The sequence below is a fragment of the Musa acuminata genome, chromosome BXJ3-1 (assembly GCF_036884655.1).
Source record: "Musa acuminata AAA Group cultivar baxijiao chromosome BXJ3-1, Cavendish_Baxijiao_AAA, whole genome shotgun sequence".
In the NCBI taxonomy this organism is placed as follows: domain Eukaryota; kingdom Viridiplantae; phylum Streptophyta; class Magnoliopsida; order Zingiberales; family Musaceae; genus Musa; species Musa acuminata.
This window is the reverse complement of record NC_088349.1, coordinates 8,540,097-8,562,554: the sequence shown is the minus strand read 5'-3', so window position 1 is coordinate 8,562,554 and position 22,458 is coordinate 8,540,097. Positions and strand designations below refer to the sequence as shown.

General features: G+C 37.7%; 1 protein-coding gene and 1 pseudogene across 4 annotated transcripts; both read left to right on the top strand.

The window, feature by feature from the left end:
- The first annotated feature begins 1,810 nt into the window (after positions 1-1,810).
- On the top strand, positions 1,811-11,176 carry LOC135586313 (uncharacterized; annotated as a pseudogene).
- A 588-nt stretch (positions 11,177-11,764) lies between these two features.
- Positions 11,765-22,427, top strand: LOC135629343 (uncharacterized). Of its 4 annotated transcripts, none has more exons than XM_065136559.1 (15): positions 11,765-12,288; positions 12,841-13,499; positions 14,610-15,785; positions 15,913-15,984; positions 16,525-16,596; positions 16,764-16,801; positions 16,937-17,024; positions 17,101-17,250; positions 19,711-19,902; positions 19,988-20,067; positions 20,151-20,223; positions 20,349-20,450; positions 21,404-21,509; positions 21,925-22,009; positions 22,084-22,427. In XM_065136559.1, exons 1-15 carry the CDS (start codon positions 11,919-11,921, stop codon positions 22,265-22,267), a joined length of 3,447 nt encoding a protein of 1,148 aa, XP_064992631.1. In that variant the 5' UTR covers positions 11,765-11,918; the 3' UTR covers positions 22,268-22,427. The 4 variants fall into 4 exon arrangements, with proteins under 4 accessions (XP_064992631.1, XP_064992630.1, XP_064992633.1 ...); XM_065136558.1 differs by having other exon boundaries at positions 21,922-22,009; XM_065136560.1 differs by having other exon boundaries at positions 12,194-12,332; positions 21,922-22,009.
- Positions 22,428-22,458: the final 31 nt, after the last annotated feature.

Sequence of the window (22,458 nt, the reverse complement as noted above, 5' to 3'; positions counted from 1 at the left end):
AATCGGGGATTTTTGTTTTCTTGTTCTTCCGCTGCGCATATGATGTCGCCCCCCATGATTTCCCAACAATCTAGACACACCATTGTTAGTTGAGGAGGAGGGGAGAGGAGAATAGGAGGTGGCAGCAAAAAAAGGCATAGCTTATGGCCCTTTGGATCTCTTCTATATATAGAGGTCCCCTATCAACTTAACCCTAATGGATCCTACCATATTGAGTACTGGATCTTCATCCAACTACCCATGCCTATTAGATTAATAGGTCTCTATCCAATAATCTCTCATTGACTCCTATTGGATCTCATCCATAGGATCCAATAATTTAGAGGCTTCTTGGATATCCAATAAGATAGGGATTCTAATAAATATCTTATATCCGAACCTCTACTCATCGTAATATCTACCATATGTGTGTGACCCTCTAGGCCCAATATCAAGCTAGCCATGAGTCATACCTATTAGAACATCCTTCTAGTTCAGTTAATTCTTATCTCAATAATAATTCACTCGACTTATCAATTGTGGATGTACTATGTCACTATGTCGTAATCCCTAGATGATACAAGAGAATTTAATCTTTTGAACCTATTTATCCTCAATTATTGTGTATTTGTAATCCCTCATCCATCTAATATCCCAGAGATCATATACCACGCATGGTGCTGTCAAGCCCATACAGTTTCTACTCGATTCTCGCTCTAATCGGATTCTTTCGGAGAACTCTTTCTCTTTCAATCTGAATGATCCTGGCTAGGGATTTATCTACGTAAAAATACATGAGATATTCCTCTTATAACACCAAGGGTGGATGATCCTCTATCAATACTCAATAGCCCTTGTAAGGTTAGTTGTCACTCTCGATCGCCAACTGTATTAGATCTGAAACTTCCATACGTATAAATATGGTATGAAAAAAATGAAGTACTCATACAAGTTATCTTTAGTATCTCAAGTCTATGAATCAGATACACCATTGAGATGACATAATCGTTGTCTGATAATAAGTTACCATCAACCATCCAGCATTCTGTGAGCGAATCAATCATTGAACTCATTCTCCAATGAGCACCTGCACTATATCCCTAGTATCCCCACACGAGAAGCTATGAGACTAACCGTCTCTATTATATAGATGAGTATATAGTACACCTATCTATCTAGCTATCTCGATGTCCCTCTCGAATAACTTATGATTAAGATTATTTATGGTCTGTGTTTAAAGGCGAATCGATCTCATTATCATGGTCTCATCACGATTCGATTCCTATTGCATATATCAATGGACATCACAATATATATATATATATATATATATATATATATATATATATATATATATATATATATATATATATATATATATATATATATATATATATATATATGCAACAAGTTATATGAAGAACAATGCTTTTGAGTCATTCTTTCTATTCTCCCTCAACCTGATTTCTTTATCTGGATCTGTATATCTATTCTCTATTAAGTCCCAAAGATCTTGAGACTTGAATAGAACTTCTTTCATCTTGATACTCCAAAATTCATAGTATTTGCTCGAGAAGATGAGAATAATGGGTTGAGACATAGAATTGTCATTGAAAGCCATAATGCCTAGTTCAGATTGAAACTTGACTTTGATACCATAAATATTGGGATGAAGGGGCCAGGAAACGATAAAAACAAAATACTACGATGTAATTAAAAGAATCTTTTCGATCAAGAAAATTGATGTAGAATTTAAAATAAGAGAATTGACATAGAACACTTACAAGATATTCTCAAGTGTATTCTCCTTGTCTTGTTTCATGAACTATAGTCCTATTTATAGGACCTAGTGGTAACTACCTTACTCCATCATATCACCCATGATTGAGTTAGGTGTAGGAACTACCCTATAGCTTCTATATCATAGGCTACTTATTAACATATGACTATAACTATCTAGAATATGATAACTACCTAGATAACTATTATGAATCAATTCGGTGCAGCTTACAAAGTGTGCTGCAACCTGTGCGACGAGCCCAACGCTTCTCCCACCGCCAGCTGCAGTGGTCAGTGCAACGGCGCCGACTTGCTCGCGGCCTTCGACGCCACCATCCAAGACAGCGTCGACGTCATCTCCGTCTCTCTCGGAGGCGGCGCATGAAGCGTGGATTACTTCAGCGACAGCTCCGCGATCGGTGCGTTCCACGCTGTTGCCCAAGGCATCGCCGTGGTGTGCTCAGCCGGCAACAGCGGCCCTTTCCTTTTAGGGGTCGTGAACAACGCCGCCCCTTGGGTGATCACCGTGGCCGCCAGCACCATCGACAGGGACTTCAAACAGACCATTACTTCCACCAACAACAAGCAGATACAGGTCGGATTCCATCTTCTTCCTTCCTCTACTTTCTCATGCTGATCTAAGCTCAGAAAACGTAGGAAACAATTCTAATCAACAGATCTTCTTCTCAGGGCAGGAGCTTCACGCTGAAATCTCTTGATACAGGGAAGAAATACACATTGATCAGAGCTGTCGACGCCATAGCTGCTAATGCTTCCAAGGATGACGCGTAAGCACTTAAATTCATGCATTCCATTGACCGTTTCCGAGAGTTGAAGCGAGAACTGGTCGTCATCATCTGTAGCACGTTGTGCGCTCCGCATTCGATCGATGCTGCAAAGGTGGAGGGCAAGATCGTCTTGTGCCAGCGTGGTCCTCCGCCGCCTGTACTAGACAACTTCCCTCAGGTGTCTGGCGCCGCCGGAACGATTGTCAACGACAGCAATAAACGCGGCGACAACTTCCTGATGACCGCCTTCATGGACCAGGCGCATCTGCTGATCTCCGAAAAAGATGGTCAAGCTCTTTAATCGAACATCCGTGACTCCAAGTACAGAGGAACACTCGACTTCTTATCATCTCTTCCGTATACGTCCTCGTAACATGTCGATGGATGACTGTAGATCAAATGACCTTTCGATCTCGACGGAGCTAAAGACCGGCGCCTGCGGTGGCCTACTTCTTTTCTCCTGGACCCAATTACCATAGCCCACTTCAGCGACCCGCCATACGCGTGCCGAAGCAGAAGATCGAAGAGCACAACCTGAACTACCCCATGATAGCCATCCGCTACCCCACGACGACGGCGACAGCGACTCGCACCGTGAAGAACGTCGGCCCGCCTGGCACGTACAAGGTGCAGGTCACGCAGCCCGTCGGGATCACGCTGTCGGTGACGCCGTCGACCCTCGAGTTCAAGAGCGTCTCTCCTTCTAGGGTTTCCAAATGCCGACGCCGGCGGCCGCTTCCGCTATCGTCCTTTCGCCGGAGTCCCTCTCAGCTGCCGGCCGGACAACGGAAAAGCTGAGCCTCCCGGCGCTGCAGTCCAAGATGAAGTGCGACCCCGAGGGGTACGAGGCGGAGCTCCTACTCCTCTACCGCCAGTTCGAGTCCTCCCTCCACCTCTTCCGCCACCAGTCCGCCCTCAGGCCCTCCTCCGACCTCTCCTTGGGCAAGGATCTCGGGGACTTAACCATGTTCCTCTCCCATGTCACCCCTTTCTACCCGGATAAGCTTGCAAACTTCCCCCGACAGATGGCCGACCTCCTCCGTGTCGATTCCCGGGCCCTTCCATCGTCGTTGAGGTGCCATCTTGCGCAAGCCCTGATCCTCCTCGTCAATAGAAAGGTTCGAGTGCTAAATTCTTTTTCTTTTTGGAATATGGGACTTACAGATTGTGTGAATGATTGTTTGAAGAATTGACGACATCTTGAATTTTTCTTGTTTTGATTGGAAATAATTCTGTTCTGTCGGTTGGGGTTGAATTATTGAAATTATCTACTATAGATGTGGACGGGTAGTGTTGTGGATGGGCTGCTTCCTATGATGCAAACCGAGGCTGTAAATTACTCCAAACGTTTTGTCTTTTGTCGCTCGAATCTTTATTGTTTTGTTGTGAAATCGTTTGGTTCCATCGGTTGGGGCATGATTAATTGAAATCATGCACTGTGGATTTGTCTGTGATGAAATTTGTGGCGGATATTTTTTGAAACCTTTTTGTCTTTTATTACCTCAGAATTCAACAAGTTGTTTTGATTTTTTATTCTTATAATTTTACATCTTTCACCAGTTTTTTATGGACCTTACTTATTAAGATTGTATATGTGTGCTCTATTTATTTTAGCAGTCTAATTATTGTTCATTTACAGATCGAAATAACAGAATCATGTTCTAATTTACAAATTCTCGCTTGAGGTAAAGCTATAGAAAAAAGACTTATTTCCATCGTAGTCTCCTAATTAGTTAATGTAGGTAGTAGTAATATTCAGCATGTTATTGGGTATACCTGGCCTGGTTGCCATGTTTAAACATACTATTTAATGCTGACCCGCTTCACTTTCTGAGAACTCCTCAGTCATCCCTCCCTATATCACCAATGGATTTCATGTTTTCTCGGTAAAAGGCTATTGGCATAATTCATCATATATCATTCAAACTATTTAATGCTGACCTGCTTCACTTTCTGAGAACTCCTCACTCGTCCCTCCCTATATCACCAATGGATTTCATATTTTCTTGATAAAAGGCTATTGGCATAATTCATCATATATCATTCAAACTATTTAATGCTGACCTACTTTACTTTCTGAGAACTCCTCACTCGTCCCTCCCTATATCACCAATGGATTTCATGTTTTCTCGATAAAAGGCTATTGGCATAATTCATCATATATCATTCAAACTATTTAATGCTGACCTGCTTTACTTTCTGAGAACTCCTCACTCATCCCTCCCTATATCACCAATGGATTTCATGTTTTCTCGATAAAAGGCTATTAGCATAATTCATCATATATCATTCATATACCTGGTTTTATTTACAGGCTTAACCATACTCTAAATTCTAACCTGCTTCACCTGATGGAAATCTTACCTTCCTGTATCATTACGTGTCTCATAATTTTTCAGTAAATTGACATGCCATTATCCAATATGATGTTGTTGGCATGCTGGGTGCGGTTACCAGTTTATCCATACTATGTAATGCTTACCTGCTTCACTTTCTTAAAACTCCTACCTAGTGTATCACCGTTCCTGTGAGACCTTTTTAAAAAAAAAATTCAAATAAAGGTCTTATATGTCACCTTGTGCTGAAATACATGTCATATGCCATTTGCAGTGTTACTGATCTGAGGATTAATTTTATTGTCTAGCTATTAGTGTGGTGCTAGATCATATGGCAGTGACACAGGAATTCACTGTTCATGCTTCTCTTGTTTGTTGTCTGAGATGAGTTGCTCTGCCTGTTGGTCCCCTGCCATTCTTCTTCTTTTCCGTCATGGCCTACTACATTTGCCAGCTCCTTTTTTTCTAGTGCTGCCATATATGTAACATCGGGCGTTCCATATTTTGGCATATCTAGACCATTAGCCTGCTTTCTCTTTTCCTGTATTGGTGTAATATTATACCCTCTTTTCTTGTTCTGATGACCATCACCTACTATTTTGATGACCTTCTAAATTAAACTATTTTTAGATCATTCCTAACCAGATCAAAGCCGATGTATGATCAGATTCTGATTTCTGGAATGTCTCTCTATCGTTATTTCCAAACAGCCAACCCAACCAAGCCAAATGATTCCATTGGGTTAAGCAGGTTTGTGTTGAAGCTAACACATTTCAGTCTTTCATTAGATGATAATAAATGTTCCCTTAATGATGCATTATCAGAGTTTAGAACATATGAAGTGAAAAATTGGCATCTTGGAAGGCCTTAATCTGTGCAAAAGTTTGGTACACTGTCCTTTCATTGTTACCCAAGTTTTGCCTTGTCAAATCTTGCCTTTTTGGTTTCTCTAAAATATTCTGATAATTGTCTAAGTCACTTTCCTAAGGAAAGCCATAAAGGTTTGCTTTATTATTTGACATCATGATACCAGTTAACTTTCGATCATTATTGCTGATCTTCAATATGATTCTGTTTTATCTGAAAATTCGTTTTAATCTTTGACGGACTTTAACATCACATTGGTTACTTTTTTTTTTCCCAGATCATTGATATTGAAGAAACTCTCGAATTGTTTATGGACCTTCAGATTCTTGGTGACCGGACCTTAAGAAAACTGGCCTTTTCACATGTCGTAGATAACATTCAACGCATGAACCAGAAACACAAGAACGAAGCCAAGAATCGCAAACTGCAGAATATTCTTTTTTTGATGCTGCAGGTATGTATTTTATTTTTTTAAATATTCTAGCTTGTAATGTTCTTCGTTTATTGGATGCCTTTAACTGCCTACTTTAGACTTCTGATTCTTTAATCTTCTCTCTATTCTATTCCTGTTGAGATCTATAATCATAACCTTGTACCAACATCATTAATTTTTCCTTTGTAGGGGGAGGAGGAACAGAGGGCCAAAAGGTCTCTTGTTATTCTTTGTGATCTGCATAGACGGAGGGTGTGGTTTGATGATCGTACAGCTAATGCCATTTGCACTGCCTGTTTCCATTCGTCTTCAAGGTATGTAGTTTGATCAAGTCTGCACCTGTGGTGCCATATAGGGCTGCTAATTTAACGTAGCTGTTGATAAACAGCTCAAACTCATTCTGATGTCAAGCTGAATTAAGCTCAATTAAGCCAGCATCAGAAACAAAACAGCTAAGTGCATGCCTGGATCAAAGTCAAGCCAAACCGGGCTATTTAAAAGGTCTTGCATGCTTAAGTAGTTCAGGTTTTATTCTTTTGATCATATGGAAGCGCTGTATCTGTTTCCTACAGAATTAAAATAAAATGTTCTAGTGGTTAGATTGTAAATTGTAGTACTGAAGCTGACCAAGGGGAACCTGAAGTAAACCATGTTAAAGAACTGAGACAAATAACAGAAATAAATCTTCTGGAATTATTAATCACTATTCATGGAGTTGTTATTCAAAATGAATCTAACTTTTGCTTGTCAAGTTGTACCCAATGATTGTGGTGCTTGTTGATAATCTGAAAACCCTATTTGGGAGAGGGTTATTAGTTTTTTTTTTTGCTTTCACAAAGGGCAAGTGGTTATTTGGGAGGGTTATTAGTTGATTTCAGGGAATGCAGGCATGTGCAAAACCCCACCTTTACTTTAAAAGATTAACTTTGTCTCCCTTCTTGTTAATAAATAACACAAGTTTCTGTTATGCAAATTTGGTTATGCATTAGAAAAGTTAAGCATTGCCCAACTCTTTTCATCGATTAAATGGTCATTAGCATGCAACTGTGGATATCACTTGCATTTTAATACATTGTGATTTTCTTCGTATGCGTGTCTGGAAATTGGTTTCCATCACATGCAACTCATCAGCTGAAATTTAATTTTGATCATGTAAACATTGTGTTTCTTTTGAGTGGTGAGACTGTAGCAATTTTTTTTTAAAAAATGAGGAACTTGTTCAATTGACTATTTCTTATTTTACTTCTAGGCAAATCATAAAGGTACGGCTGCCAGCAAGAAAAAAAAGAAGGCAAAGTTGCAGCGTGCGATACGCAACATGAAAAGGCAGCAGCGAATAACATCACAAAGTAACAGCTCCAGTTACTATTCACCTCTTACTCATTTAAAAGATGCACAAGTTGGTTGGTCCTTGTATGATAGTTCAGTAAATTAAATCCTTATTCTTCCTTGACAATTTTTTCTTTTGGTGCTGCTTTAGGGTTTCGCTGAGAAACTGTTCTCTCGCCTTCAAAGATGCAATGAACGCTTTGAGGTAGTTATCCTTTTCCTCATGCACGCTATTATTATTTTCGAAATTTTTACTTTAATATCATGTTTGCTGATCTATATTGCAAGTCTGGTGGTGGCTTTGTTAGCCTGCAAGTTCTTGTTAATTAAAAAGAAGGATTTTATATATTGTTCATTATCTTCAATTTCTTGCTAGTGATTAAGTTCTTAAGATCTGCAGTTCCATTGAGATCATTAATGTTTTGGAAAATTGGCCTGAATACTTGAATCTACATGTGACTAAGATAGGGATGTATTATAAAGAGTTATATGTGGCTCTTTGCTCTATTCAGAATGTTTTGAATGGGTGAATTTTATTTATTATATTGAAAGGCTATAGTCAAGGTCATTGCAATGTTTTGGTAGTTTGGTTCACACTCTACACTAAGCTGATAACAGTAATTTATAATGAAATTTCTCTTCTATGTTAGACTACATGTGTTATTTATTGGTTGATATATGAAATTTTCTTTTGTCGACTATTGTTGTTACTTTGTGTTGCAGGATAGGATGATGATGTTGAAGGTAATAGCCAGAAATGTTGGATTGCACCGTCTGATCTTGTTAAATTTTTATCCATTTCTTCAAAAATATGTTCAGGTAAACAAGGATTTTTTTGCTTATATGTATTTTAACTTGAAACCATACTTATTTGTATTTATTTTTTTTCAGCCTCATCAACGTGATGTCACCGATTTGCTTGCTGCAGCTGTCCAGGCCTGCCATGATATGGTTGTGCTTTTTTTACTGTAGATTTTCTAAGTATTCATAGTCAAGCCATGCTGTTCCCAGTTCTGTTGTTCAGATAGAAGAACTCATTGAAGCTGTTTTTATTTGAATAGGTACCTCCTGATGCGGTTGAACCCTTATTTAAACAAATTGTGAATCAGTTTGTGCATGATCGTTCTCGCACAGAGGTACTGCTGAAAATGATATTACTTTCAGTCATGTTCATCTGTTATTAGTTGAACTGTAGATCATGTACTTTCTTATTTTTCATGTCAGGCCATTGCTGTTGGGCTGAATGTTGTGAGGGAGATCTGTATCAGGATGCCTTTGGTATTGCTTTACATTTAGTCAATTATTTGTTCAAGTTTGTTTGCGACAGGTTTATTCTTTGCATCATCTTGTATGAGATGCATCACAATTCCATGGTTCATGCCTACTTAATATATCATCTTGTCACTTTAGCACGATCTCGTCACATTTACAGTTTAGCCAGACTCCATCTGAGATACAAGATGTTGACAGTATGATGAACTTTTATAACCTGCCTTCATATTTTCTAGGAAGTTGAATCTGTGAAAGAACTATACTTGTTATGGAATTCTAATTGCTTTCATCTTTACATTGTCACAAAAAAGTACTCAATGTGGATTTGGGTCCATTGAATGTTTGCTTACTCAAATTCTAGATGCAATTATCTTAATAATAATGTTTTTTGTTTTTCAAAATTTCACCTGTCTTCATATTAATTAACTGTAATCTTGTTTTTTTTTTTGGCTTAAATTTGATAAATAATAAAATTATTTGAGAAGGATAGTGCACGACTTGAAATAGATATGTACCCGTAAAAGCTTTTAAATGTCTACAAGAAACTAGTTGTCTAACTGTCACATTTTGGTTATTTACAGTTAATGAATGAAGATCTGCTTCAAGACTTGGTCTTATACAAAAAATCACATGAGAAGGCAGTTTCTTCAGCAGCTCGCTCCTTGATAACTTTATTCAGGGAGGTTGGAATATGTACTTCAGTCTAACAATTTTTGTATCAGATGTATAGCTTGTGATTGTTATTCTGAGCTTTATTTGTTTTCAGATATGCCCTTCTTTATTGGTGAAGAACGACCGTGGCCGTCCGGTCAATCCCAAAGCAAGGCCAAAAGCATATGGAGAAGTTAGTATAGCTACTGATGTGCCTGACATAGAGTTGCTGGACCACGTTGATAACTCGATGACTGATAGTTCTGATGCTGAGGCTTCTGCATCAGATTTGGATGATGATTATGACAGTGATGCTGAGCCAGAGAAAGAGGATGCTTCTTTGGAAGATGAAGAAGAGGATGATGAGGTTTCAGATGAAAAAAATGAAGAAGATTTAGGTAACAGTGATAACATTGATGGGGAGGAAGATGATGATGATGATCTTGATGATGATATTGATGAGAATGCTGCCTATGATGAATATGATAGTGATACTAAAGAAGATGTGGATCTTAGTGATGATAATATGGATATCTCCAGCGAGCTAGATGCATCAAGGAAAAAGTCATCTAATGACATCTGCAATGATGATGACCTCAGTAATGATGAATGCGCTAGTGATGACAACGATGAAATAAACGAAGAGGAGAAGGCCAAATCAAAGAAGAGGAAGTTTGCGGATTATGGTGGACAACTGAATACTTCAGAATCAAGTTGAACTAATTCTCTTTATCGTCAACGAACTATTGTTCTTTAGGTCCACATTAAAAGAAAGCTTAGCAAGGAGGAACGACTGGCCCTAGTAAGAGCCGGGAGGGAGGATAGAGGAAAGTATCAGGCCAGAACTGTTGTGAAACAAAAAAAGGTTAGCCTGTATTGGATTTACGACTTGTTAAATGACAATTTTTTGTTTTTAGTGCAGATTAAAATATAGTGACATTCCTATATTTTATGATACACATCTTGCCTATGTTCCTTTAAAGCTCACAATTGGTTTCTTCAGTACTTTTGGTTTGCTTTTTCAAAAGCTGTTATTTTCACATCCTGCGCTTTAGTCTTCAGAGCATCTGGTACACTTTTGATCTGCATTTCAACTAAGGTGATAATCTTCTTTAATTATCCCCCAAGTGGAATGTAGATCCTGTTCTTCTCTGCCTCCTTTTGCTTTTCCCATGTTGGTTGGCAGTCTGCAAAATTTGAACACAATGTAAAGGATTGTCTGCCACCCCCCATCTCGCTGCTGCAAATCAAAGCTTCCTCTCTGCCTCCTTTTGCTTTTCCTTCGTTAGTCATTCTCTTCTCAGTGTCTACATTAACCAGGCACCTTGTTTTGGAATTAATAGACTGATTGCTTATCTGCGATTTGTTGACAGACGGGTGGTCTAAGCAATCGCCAAAAGGAACATATAAAGAAGATGCCTCTTGCTGCCAAAAGAGCAAAAGTAGCTCACTCTAGTCAGGCAAGCAGTTCCAGGGGAGGAAAGCATGGAAGTGACAAAATTTCATAGCTTCCTAAAATTTCATGGCTTCGTAAAGTGACAAGATTTCGTAAAATTTTGACTCCAAGCAGTTTCTTCCATCAGAAAATTTCATTTCAAAAGTTATGATTTCTGCTTAGAATTTTGATTTATTTTCTTGTTGTGTAAATCTTTAGCTGATTTCAGATGAGCTATATGTAAATGAAAGCTGCCTTTTGTCTTAGTTGCATGCTGTTGCAAGGAAATGGAGCTACAGATTTTATTGATTGTTGTCTTTGGTTGGAGACGGATTAGGACATCCATTTTTGATGAGTACCCGTTTTCTGTGTTTGAATGCATCCATTCATGTGCGACGGATTAGGACATCCATTCCCAGAAGAGTTCGTCAATGTTTCATGGTTGCATGTACAAGTCACATTATTATTAAAATACAAGATTAAAAACAATAATTATTAAATATATTTTTTGCATGTTGTATTTATTATTATGAATTCTATTGCAGGATATATGCCCTTCTGATATTAAGATCCTCTTCCAGTTAACATTTATTTAAAAAACTCAATTTGAGGTTAAAAGTACTGATTTAGATTTAACCCTTTTTTAAAATTCTTATCATATCTATTTGTCTATCTATCAACTTGAAGTTAAATGTCCATTGAGAGTAACCACAAGGTCATATGTATGGTTTCAAGTTCTGCACGGGCTTATATGTTAAATACAAATTCAAAATAATTGACTTCTTTATAAATCTATTCGGACTTCTCTCATATATGGAGCAGTGAGTGTCATTTGAGATAAGGTTAGGGGGTAAAGTGAAACTTTCCATATAAAACGCAAGTCCTGCGCGCCCTCTTGTATCATAGCCACCCACATCGTTTGAATGAGTTTGGTGGAACATTAAGAACCCTAGTTTTCCCTCCCAAAGAAATCACGGCCCCACGGCTTTCGACCGGACTCCGAACCCTGTATCCATCCCTAATCTTTGGATCCTTGCGCCTGGGTCTCCATGGATCCCGGCGAGGGGAGGGAGCTCCCGAGCGCCGGCGACGAGGAAACGATCGCGAGGAAGAAGTCCCGCCGGGTGAGCTTTGCCGACATCACCGCTATCCATGTCTTCGACCGCGACGATGACTACGAGACTCCGCCGGACTCGAGGCAGGTCTCCGCCGATGGAGGCGCGGACGTGGAGGCGGTAGGGTTCCACGAGGGTGTCCCTGACAGCGACGGTTCCAAGGGGTCGCTCCGTGGGCGGGAGGATGAAGACGATGACGAGAACGAAGAGGACGATGAGGACGACGGCGAACAGGAGCGGTTCGTGAGGGATATGGATTCTTCTTCGCCTGGAAGCGCCGTCGGTTCCGTGACCTCTTATGATGGTAGTGTTCTCGTTGGTGAACCAAAGAAGTGTTAGATATGTTGGGTTAGCCTTCTTGATCTGATGAGTTCTTGAATTCTATCTTTCCTTTCCCTGCCATGATTAATATTTAGCATTAGTTTCGTTTATGATGCATAATCAATTGTTCTTTAGTCTCAGTTCTGATACATGTTCAATTTCTTTTGCTTTTCTTGGCATTTAGAGATTCTTTTTAATGAAGAAGTTGGTTGGTGATGATAACGTCAGAAGGCCTATTTGGATACTTATTGGTAGATCTCGGTGGTTCATTCTCCTTAACTAAAATTAGAAGATTGTTTATTTCTAATATTTTCAGAATAGCAAATTCTGGAGTAACAACCCCTTTTCAATTTCTTGGTATGCTCTGTTAATGTCTGGTTGGAAATACCATCTCCTTCTGGTACTTTTGATATCCATTGTTATCACGTGAACAAATTCACATAGTTGTACTTACTTTTTCCTGCTTTGTTTTATTCATCATGATTGGCAATTTGTTTCCTCAATTGCTAATATTTTATCTATTCACCATCGTCAGATGATAATTTCTTTGGGCCCGTGTCGACAAGTTTTATTGGATCAGGGAGGCTATCTGAGGCAGGAATGTCAGATGATACCAATCATGATGTTACACTGGATTCAACAGCATTTTCGTTGCACTTTCGTAATATTGCCCTGGCGGATGACTGCACTGCTGACTCAATGAGAAGCATGAGGACACCAACCGGAGATGCAACAACTGCTGATGCTGCAAGCATCATTGTCCCAACAGGATCTAAGAATCCATTTCTTGGCAGCAAGCTTTTTGCTGGAAATCTAAGTGGAAGTGTGGGTGGATCAAGTAATATGAGTCTGATTGAAGAAAAATCAAGCAAATATGACTATGGGAAATTATCATCCACTTTGGTAAATCTGCTAGATCAAGTGAACAGAAGCATACAGACCAGATCTCCAAAAAGTGCCAATAAGGTCATTGCATCTGATTCTCATTTAAGTGAGGTATCAGGAGCAAAAGAATCTGGGGAGAATGAAACACGTATACGTAAAGCAGCGGGACTCAATGCAACTGGCGATTGTCCTCTCGACTCACATCTCTTGGAAGGATCTGCTAAGGACACCACCACCGAACAGATTGTTAATAGCAATGCTCCTGAAGAAAATATTCATTTGGATCATTCCATCAGCAAAACGGCCGAGGTGACCTGTGGCTGTGTGTACATCTTCCTTCAATGCATCATATTACAGTTAGAACCTAATCAATCCCTGAGTCTGTATCTTGCTAAAGAGTGTCAAGTGATAAGTGATTTTGAAGTAGTTGTATATATATTTTTATCTTATAACATTATTATTTATCTAGGTTTTGTTTTGATATGTAGTTTTATTATTAAAGCACAAAAAGAAACAAAAAGAAAATAACAGATTTTCCTCTATTTTATTTTATTGCTAGGTAGGAAATGGGTTGCATTTAGTTCAAGGTTAATATTACCAAGTTAAAACATTTAACCCAATTTACTAATTTTAATTCTCATTTTTTGGGTCCTTGACCGAATTAACTAACTGAATGACTTGGGTTGGCAATGAAGATGATAGAGGGTATGAAACACTCCAGCTTATTCCCATGTTGGAAGTGAGAAAATTATTACCTTATATTATAAGGTTATAGTGAATCTACTGTCATTAACTTTTAAGTATTTTAGGTTAGTGCCTCAAACTCATTAAGTTAATGGATTAGTTATCCCATTGGGCAGGACCGTGACATGGGAACTTTAGTCCTCCTTTAGGCGGTTTCTTATATACTAGGTTTCAGGTTGAATTCCTTTGACAGGATTACTTGAACTCCGAATAACTTGATTGTCATTTGGTGGGCTAAACCTCTAGGCATTTATTTAATCATTTTTACCTCTGAGCCATGTAGTACCTTGATGTCTAAATATATTGGGAGCATAAATTTAGTCATCCTTAACCTTGAACCGATGACTACCTTGATGTCTAAATATATCAGCAGACCTTTTTGGTTTTCTTGGTTCCATTCTTTGTTTACAACTAGCATTATTGCTTAATTGCTTTATGATTGCTATAGTTTGGAAATTATACTGATCTACATCTCATCTTGATATCATGCACCTTTTTAGATTATATTTTCTCTCATAATCTGTATTTGTAAATTGTAACAATTTCACTAGACTCTTCATCAATAAATAACCATTCCAAGATCATTCTATTCATCCAAAATTCAGCACATGGGCTATTTTTGTTGACTTTTTATAGCTGCATTCCTGATTAAAGACTAGATTACCTCACTTGTAGGGAAGGGTTACCACTTTTGGAAAGGACAGTCATAAAGATGCTAATGAAGTAACACAGTCTGGCATCGATGTTACTTCTCGGAATATTAACTTGCTCGTACCTCTGCATAAAGGATCTAGAAGCAAATCTACCATGCAATCTGATCATGTGCACCGGGCACTGCACAAAAATCAACAAAGCGGAAATAACTACCCTTCATCTGTTTCCTCTCAGTCTACTGCAAGAATTCCAGCATCAGCTATTGCAAGTAGTCGAGAACATAGTCTAGAAGCTGAAGGTGGAATGCATACTCCCAAAAGTTCTCTTCAGCCCTTTCAGGCTTTATTGCAAGGATCTGTCTCCTCTTTACGTGCTAAGCGGCAACAACTTTTTCTTAGTCCAGTAAAAGAACAACCTCCTTCGTCCTTGGAGTCAGAACTCACAAGACATGGTGAGAGAATTTCAGCTATTAAGAATCACATTTCAAAATTCAGAACTCTTGAAGCACCAGATCTTGATAATTTCCAATTAGGAGTGTCACGGAAGGGTCATGTGCCCCTGGACCATGAAGGCATGTTTAAAAAGGAGGCTGATATTTCAGTAGTAAAATGCAGCAGTGACCCTGTTATTAACATGGAAGACAGTCTTCTAAATTCTGTTCAAAAGACCAGAGCTAAGGCACACAATGTTGATGCAAAACATTTAGGGTTTGCAGGCCTAGATGATGCTAGAGAGTCAACACCAAGAAAGGCAGATGATGCTGTGACTCTAAGTGACCTTTCCTTCCATTTGTCTTGGTCAGAAACTAACATGCTGCAAAGTTCATTAATTTCTAATGACCTTGCCAAAAAGGCCTCTGACCCTGATGCCCATGATGTTTCACAAAGAGAGAAAATCAAGTTCAAGGAAAGCTGTCAGCCTATAAATACTTCCTCTGAGGTGGATCATCTGGATCACTCTTTTGTTCAAGATTCATTGCCAGCTGAAGGTGATTTAGTTGGAAAGAAAAGGAGAATTGAACAGTCTCTTGTCATGGATGAAAGCCACATCAGTAAAATTAGCAGGACAGAAAAGAGTCCTATCTTTTCAAGTGAACCAGTGGCAACTAAACCTATGATACATTTAGCTCATCCTTCAGAAATTATCGATCAATCCCTTGAAACTGGTGGCCAGCGAACAGCAGTGCACTGGTCCGATGTATGTATATATTTCTTTTCTTGAAACTTCCTTCATGTTCTCTTGCTTTTTACAACATTCTTTTAGGAGTTTTTATAATGAAAACCAGAACTATCAATTTTTATTATTTCTTATATTCATCTTGCAGATATTCTCTAAAGTGTCTGATGCCAAAAAATTAGTATTTTCTCCAATTATTCATAAACTTGCTTTGCAAGAGGTAAACTCTTTCCATTCTTTTGCAGTTGCATCAAGTATGCAATATCAGTAGATTAAGCAAATTGCCAATCATTATTTTGCTTATGGAAATTTATGTTTTTCCCCTCAAAATTTTTCATGAAATAATGCATACAACTTATATAAGAGCACATGGTTTCTGAAGGACTTGTTTATGAAATTTAGGCCAGAGATTTGGATTTACTTAATGCTAGTTTAGGGTTTGTCTCAAACTTTTTACCCTGAAGTCATATATTTTAGTTTTGGGTCTGAGGGATTTGAGGGTGTGTAGTAGTAAACATATGTGGATAGTTTGGAAGGATTTGAAGTTCGTTGTGATGGAGCTTTCTGGTGAACGTAAAGTATGAGAGAGCAAGATCTGTACATAAACTTGTGTTGTATACTGTGTTTGTTGGCTGTTTCTTTCTGGTCATTATTTCTTGGAAAGTGTATAGCATTCTAATTGATTTTTGTGTCTTTTTGTTACCAAGAACACCCACGAAGTTGATTACAATTTATGCATTTCTTTTATCTTGCTATGAAGCTGGACATCTTGGAGGATATGTTGGGTGAGCTGCAAGTGGCTAGAAAATATCTGAAGATTTCTTCTTCTTTGGTATGCTTGTGAATAATAATAAGCTCATATATTGATTATTTTTAAATTTATCTGCAAAAAACATACTTTTGCAATTTTTGACATTTTTGTTCCAATACATCCACAAATAACATTTATAAAGCTAGTTCTTTTGTACCAATGAAAGAACTAATCTGTTGTTATTGCAGAGGAACAATGATCACTTGGATGACTTGCACCGACAGAGGTAATCTTTTAGTTATTTGAAGAGGCTATTTGTCTTGTATCCCCATGTTATAAGTCAATTTATAGGCTGATTAATTAATTTGACTTTGCTGATTAATTAATTTGACTTTGCTGATTAATTAATTTGACTTTGCAGAGTTACTGAAGCATGGTTTTTGCAAGATAAGTTTTTATATGAACAAGCCAAAATGCAGATAAAGCGTGCCAAGTTGGATCAACTACGTGTGAGACCTTGTTTATTAATTCGGCCTATTACTGCAGTTAAGTTGATGTAGCTCCTAAATTGGCGTTTTGTTGCAGGGTAAAGCTCACTCAATTCAGTCGGGACTTAATGAATGTAATAGTCTTAAATCAATGCTTTCACAGCTCTGTCTTCAGAATACAAGAGGTGTACAGAATAAGGAGAATCAAGTTCACTCTGTTTCATCTATTACTAGTTGCCGAAATAAGGTGTTTTTGTGCTCTCTAAGCTGCAGTATATTCCTAATATGTTAAACACTAGACATTTGCTTTTCACTTAAGATTAATTAGGCTATGCACTGTATGGAGGCTTTACATTTTGCTTATTTCTGGTAGAGAACTTTTCATTGCTTTTTATATGTATTCATCTGAGGTTATCCATTATTTTCTGTTGATCTTTTTTGGGGCACGGATTCAGGCCTTAAAGGGAGCGATCAACTTAAAGTCTTGCATATAACTTTCCATTAAATTTACAAGTGCAAGATGTTCTTAAAAACCTTGTAAGAAGTAACGATATATTGAAATGTGCTATTATTAAATTTCTAATTACATACTACGAAAATTATGTGCATATCAAATCTCTGTTCTCTGTTACATGCTTTTCATTCTCTTTGATGGAGCCTCTGATATGGTGATGGCATGATACTGAAGAAGGTAATGAGATCTCAATTATGTTTTGACTTATGCAAAGCATAAATCTAACTTGCTTTGATGGCATCTCCTTCCACGTTTCAGTGACCTGAGCACTTGTATGATTGTATTAAGTGTTGACAGCTGCAAAACAGAACCAAGAAAAAGAACTATAACAGCAATAACAACACTTGCAAGCCATGATATCCCGACTATTTGGGGTTGATCACATAGATCTTTTGTTGTCATTGAGCATTATATAAAGCAAATTTTCTAATTAAATCAATAGCATTCAAATATTTTTTTATTGTTTTTAATATAGTCGTTTTAGAATTTTTCTCAATGTTTTCTCCTCGAATCACTAATCTTGACTCATCTTGTCTATTCACATGTCTAGGTTGTTGTCACGATATCCTGAGTATTTGGGGTTGATCACATAGATTTTTTGTTGTCATTGAGCATTTGATAAAGCAATTTTTCTAATTAATTCAATAGCATTCAAATATTTTTTTATTGTTTTTAATATAGTCCTTTTAGAATTTTTCTCTATGTTTTCTTCTCGAATCACTAATCTTGACTCATCTGGTCTATTAGACAAGTTTGTTGGAAGCTGCTGCAATTGTGGTGGCCATGTAGTCATCTAGGAGAATGTTTGCCCTTGTACCTTCAAAGTGACCACACTATTGCATTAAGTTTTTCATTTTTAATTTTTGTGAATCGGCCATAAGCTTATGGACATGTCCAATTCTCCATTACTACTCTCCTTTGAAATCAAAATACTTCACGAATATGGTGTTTCCATCAATTTATTGCTTATGTTTATTATGCCTCAATATTTACAATTGGAGAGTTGAATTTTTGTTATTCCACAAACTCCATCACATGCTTTTCCTTTGGTTAGCATGGTTATATGCAAGGTTTGCAATACCGTACCATACCGGTATTTCGATCTGGGCTCGGTACCGGTACGTTACGGTATACCGAACGGTACACCCAGGTGTGTCGAGTATAGTGCACTGCTACAGTGCTACAGTGCACTCGGATCGGTAACAGGCGGTTCGCGTACCGACAACCTGTCGGACCGGTATATACCGCCCGGACCGGGCGGTACTTATATGTATGCTATCATCGCTTGTTTTGAATTTGCTGCTGGGACTGGCCGTATCTGAGCTCCTCATTTTCAAAAGTTCACTCCATTCCCATTTGAGCTGGGTATAAGCTGTAACTTGGGTTGGATGCAACCAACATCTGCTTAGCCCATCCTGATCAATGTGTTGAATTGGGTAAGGGTTTGGAAAATCCAAACTAACCCATATATGGGTTTGTTGAGAACTAATCTGTCCCTGATCTGAATCTGTTCCTAATTAATCCAACCCAATCTAGTAATGCTCATGCACCAGATACTGTTTTCTTCGAGACTACATATGTGCTATATTGATACCAGTTTGTGGTTGTAATATTTAAATTTTACTCAAATATCTTATCTGTCTCCTTCGACATTCTGCGAGTTTGGAGCTCCCTTGTAAAGGGCTGTCAAGTTGGTTGTCATTCCGTGTCTTAGTTTGGATGCAGAGTGTATGTTTCGGATCTCTCGGTGAGCTTTGGGAAGTTTTTCTTTAAAAGAAAACTCAATTCCTTTATATTGTTTAACTATTATTCAATTACCCTTATACTTTAAAACAAAATCCTTATTGTCATCTTTGCTGCATAACCTTATATATTGAAAGATTACTTATATATAAGTACATCGACATGCTCAAAAGATGTTCTCAAACTTTTAATAATGCTCTTTTCTTGAAAAATCTTATATTCTTGTAGATTGACTAGGATTGTTGAATGATCTGTTTTAACATTGGCAGCTTATTTCTTCATTTATGGTCTGTATATAATGAGTTACCTGTATTGTTTAATTGATGCCATCAAACCTTATCGAAGAAACCTTATTGAAGGATAATTAGGCAGAAGGTTTTCTTTGCTTATAGATTTATATTTATTTCACATACAAGATTGTTAAGTTGCTGTTGGATTCTGCTTTTTCAGGAAGCAGATGAAAGGACGGCATCAATGAGACAAGAGCTAAAAATGCTGGAACAGAAGGAGGATCACCTGTTGAAGTCGCTTGGAGTTTGTTGCAAGATAAAAGGAAATATGAGCACCGATGGAATTACTAAAGTTGCCAATGAACGTTTAGAAATGCGGAACCGTATTAAGATCATTCATCAACAGTCACGGGTATGACTTGATTAGTCGTCTGATCTGAATTATATAAGCTATAACCGATTATGTAATGACAAAGGCGTCCTTTTTATGGTTGTAGCTTTGGGAATTAAGCAACACAGTGAAAAGGGATAATAAACATGATATTGTGCTTAATTATTGCAATTTCCTCTTTCAAAGGTATATAAGTTCCACTTATTAATTCTTTCTTATGTAAAGAACTTACTACCATATTTTCTTGTAACCTAAGTTTGATGTAACAGGTTTACTATTGATTCCTGTCAAGTCTCAAGTATACTTGTCAATAACTCATTGCATGCAGAAAACATTGGGAAGGTAATGAATATCTTCTTTGTGGTGCAAACCTTTTCTTTTGTTGTTGATCTTTGATTTATATTTTATTGTATAGTTGCAATGATATTATGAAACTAACCTCCTAGCGTCATGTTGATATTCTGCAGACTTTTCACAACATGAATGCACATGTGGTTTTTGAGTTTGTTTTTGGTGACAAGGGTGATAGCAGAGTCATCAGTTCTAAATGCTTTCAACAAAAGACACTGGTAAGTTGGTTTTACTAATTGAGTTATTATAACGTATTACTTCTCATAGAAATTTTTAACTAAATGGTCATTAAAGTCTCATCTTAGATCAGCATGCTTTAAAGGGTGTGCTTTTGTCCCTTGTGGAATTTTCTTCTGCTTTTGCTTTTGAAATTCAGTAAGTTGTGCACTAAATAGCTTCAGTAAGAATATTATAATATTAAGAAAAGGTGAAACTTTAACTGCTATACATGATGAAGTATAGTTACACAATGGATTTTTTGTCTTTATCTATTGGATTCATGTCTTGCATGCTTGCATATTTTCATCTTTGTGGTGTCTCCTAAGCATTTTCTTTGCTATACCTGATTTAGCAGAAATAGAAGAAAGTCAGCTTACATAAGTACTTGTTATCAAACGAGTTCTACACAAAACCCCTTTTCATGCTGTTAATTCTTGGGGAAACTATGATCCAGGTTCCTGTTTGGATAGTTTTGTTGTAAAAAAAAATTGACATTTTTATTTTCAACTTTGAGAGTTTGGTTTCTTTACATTTTGCCCCTAATTTTGGTCAGAATCTTAACACTTTTGGATCGATGTGCATCGGTATACTGTTGTAGATCAAAAACTAGGTGTATGCTAAATAGTATATTTTATTTACAGGGTAGTTTGGGACGTATTTTGGGGAATTATTAGTGATTACCCTGCATGGTTTTGTGTGTAAAATTGAAAGTGCTGAAGTCTCACAATTTTTTTGTGAGGTGCATTCCATCTAGGCAGAGTAGGCAGCAAGAATCAATTCTATCTTGATCTTTTGCCCTTTCTTTGTTTTTAGTTTTTATAATGTTTCCTTTCATGTTCAAACTGTTCTTTTGGATGGAGAGTGTTGCAATAATGTGCTGCTGACACATTACTTTGCTTGGTTAAGGTTCTTTAGCAAACACATTCTCATATTTTGCTTGCTGATCATGCAGGAAACCAGTTTGCTTATGGGGATCCTACTTGATGTGCTTGAGGAAGTACAAGTTGCAAGGATGGAAAATCTGAATCTAACATTCTCAACCTTCAGCCATACCCCCCGTAAGACATCCCTGCTTGTTTTATCCCTTTTGATTCATTCATCCATTACTTGTGAATTTCTGTAATATATTGTTTCCTACACTTTGATTCGTTAGGGGTTTGCACTCTCTTTATTTGTTTATTTGATTAAGTACGAACATCAGGCATATAATTAGGTTCTCATTGTGGAGTTTTCAATCATTTTGAACTACTTGATAACAAATCATCATGCAGGCCATTGCTTTTCTTTGAAATGCTATTTTCAGATACCATTTTAGTTAGAACTTCAGGCGCATATAATTGATCTGAGCTGCAGAATATTTTAAATCAGATTTAGTTTTAGTTTCCTGGTTTTAACAACACACATGCATGATCAGCATTTAGCTATAGTTCTAGCATGATTTTGAAATCAATCCCTTTGCGTATCTTTCAGCAGGCCAACTTGAGTTGCAGCTCTGTTTTATGAATTTCAAAAACGGCCAGAAAGTGACATTGAGCATGGATATGTCTGAACTTAAGTGGTAAGCTCAGAGTGCTTCGACATGAACCCCACTTTATTTGCTTGCTAACAACTTTCTCTCTTCTTCGGAGACAGTGCAACCTATCCATCGGAGCCTTCTGAACTCAAGTACAAGATATGCGAGGCACAGACAACACTATCTCCATCACTCTCAGCTAGACTAATGGCTACGCTACGTAGCCATCAAGGCAAACGTTTGGTGATCTTAAGTCTGTGCCGTGCAATTTCCCTGTTGTTTCAGGACTTACTAGAAAGCTGAGAGGCATTACATATTTGAGGAGATTGATTTGCTGCTGGTTGTATATATTTGCTGCTGTTAGGATCTCAGTTTGATGGCTTCCAAGTGGTTCTTTCGTAAAGAGTACATGTCAAAGTAACTAATCTTTTGGGCACTCAGTAAGATTTACATATTTGAGGCAGATGTCGTGAACATGTTTTATTTGTTAACCT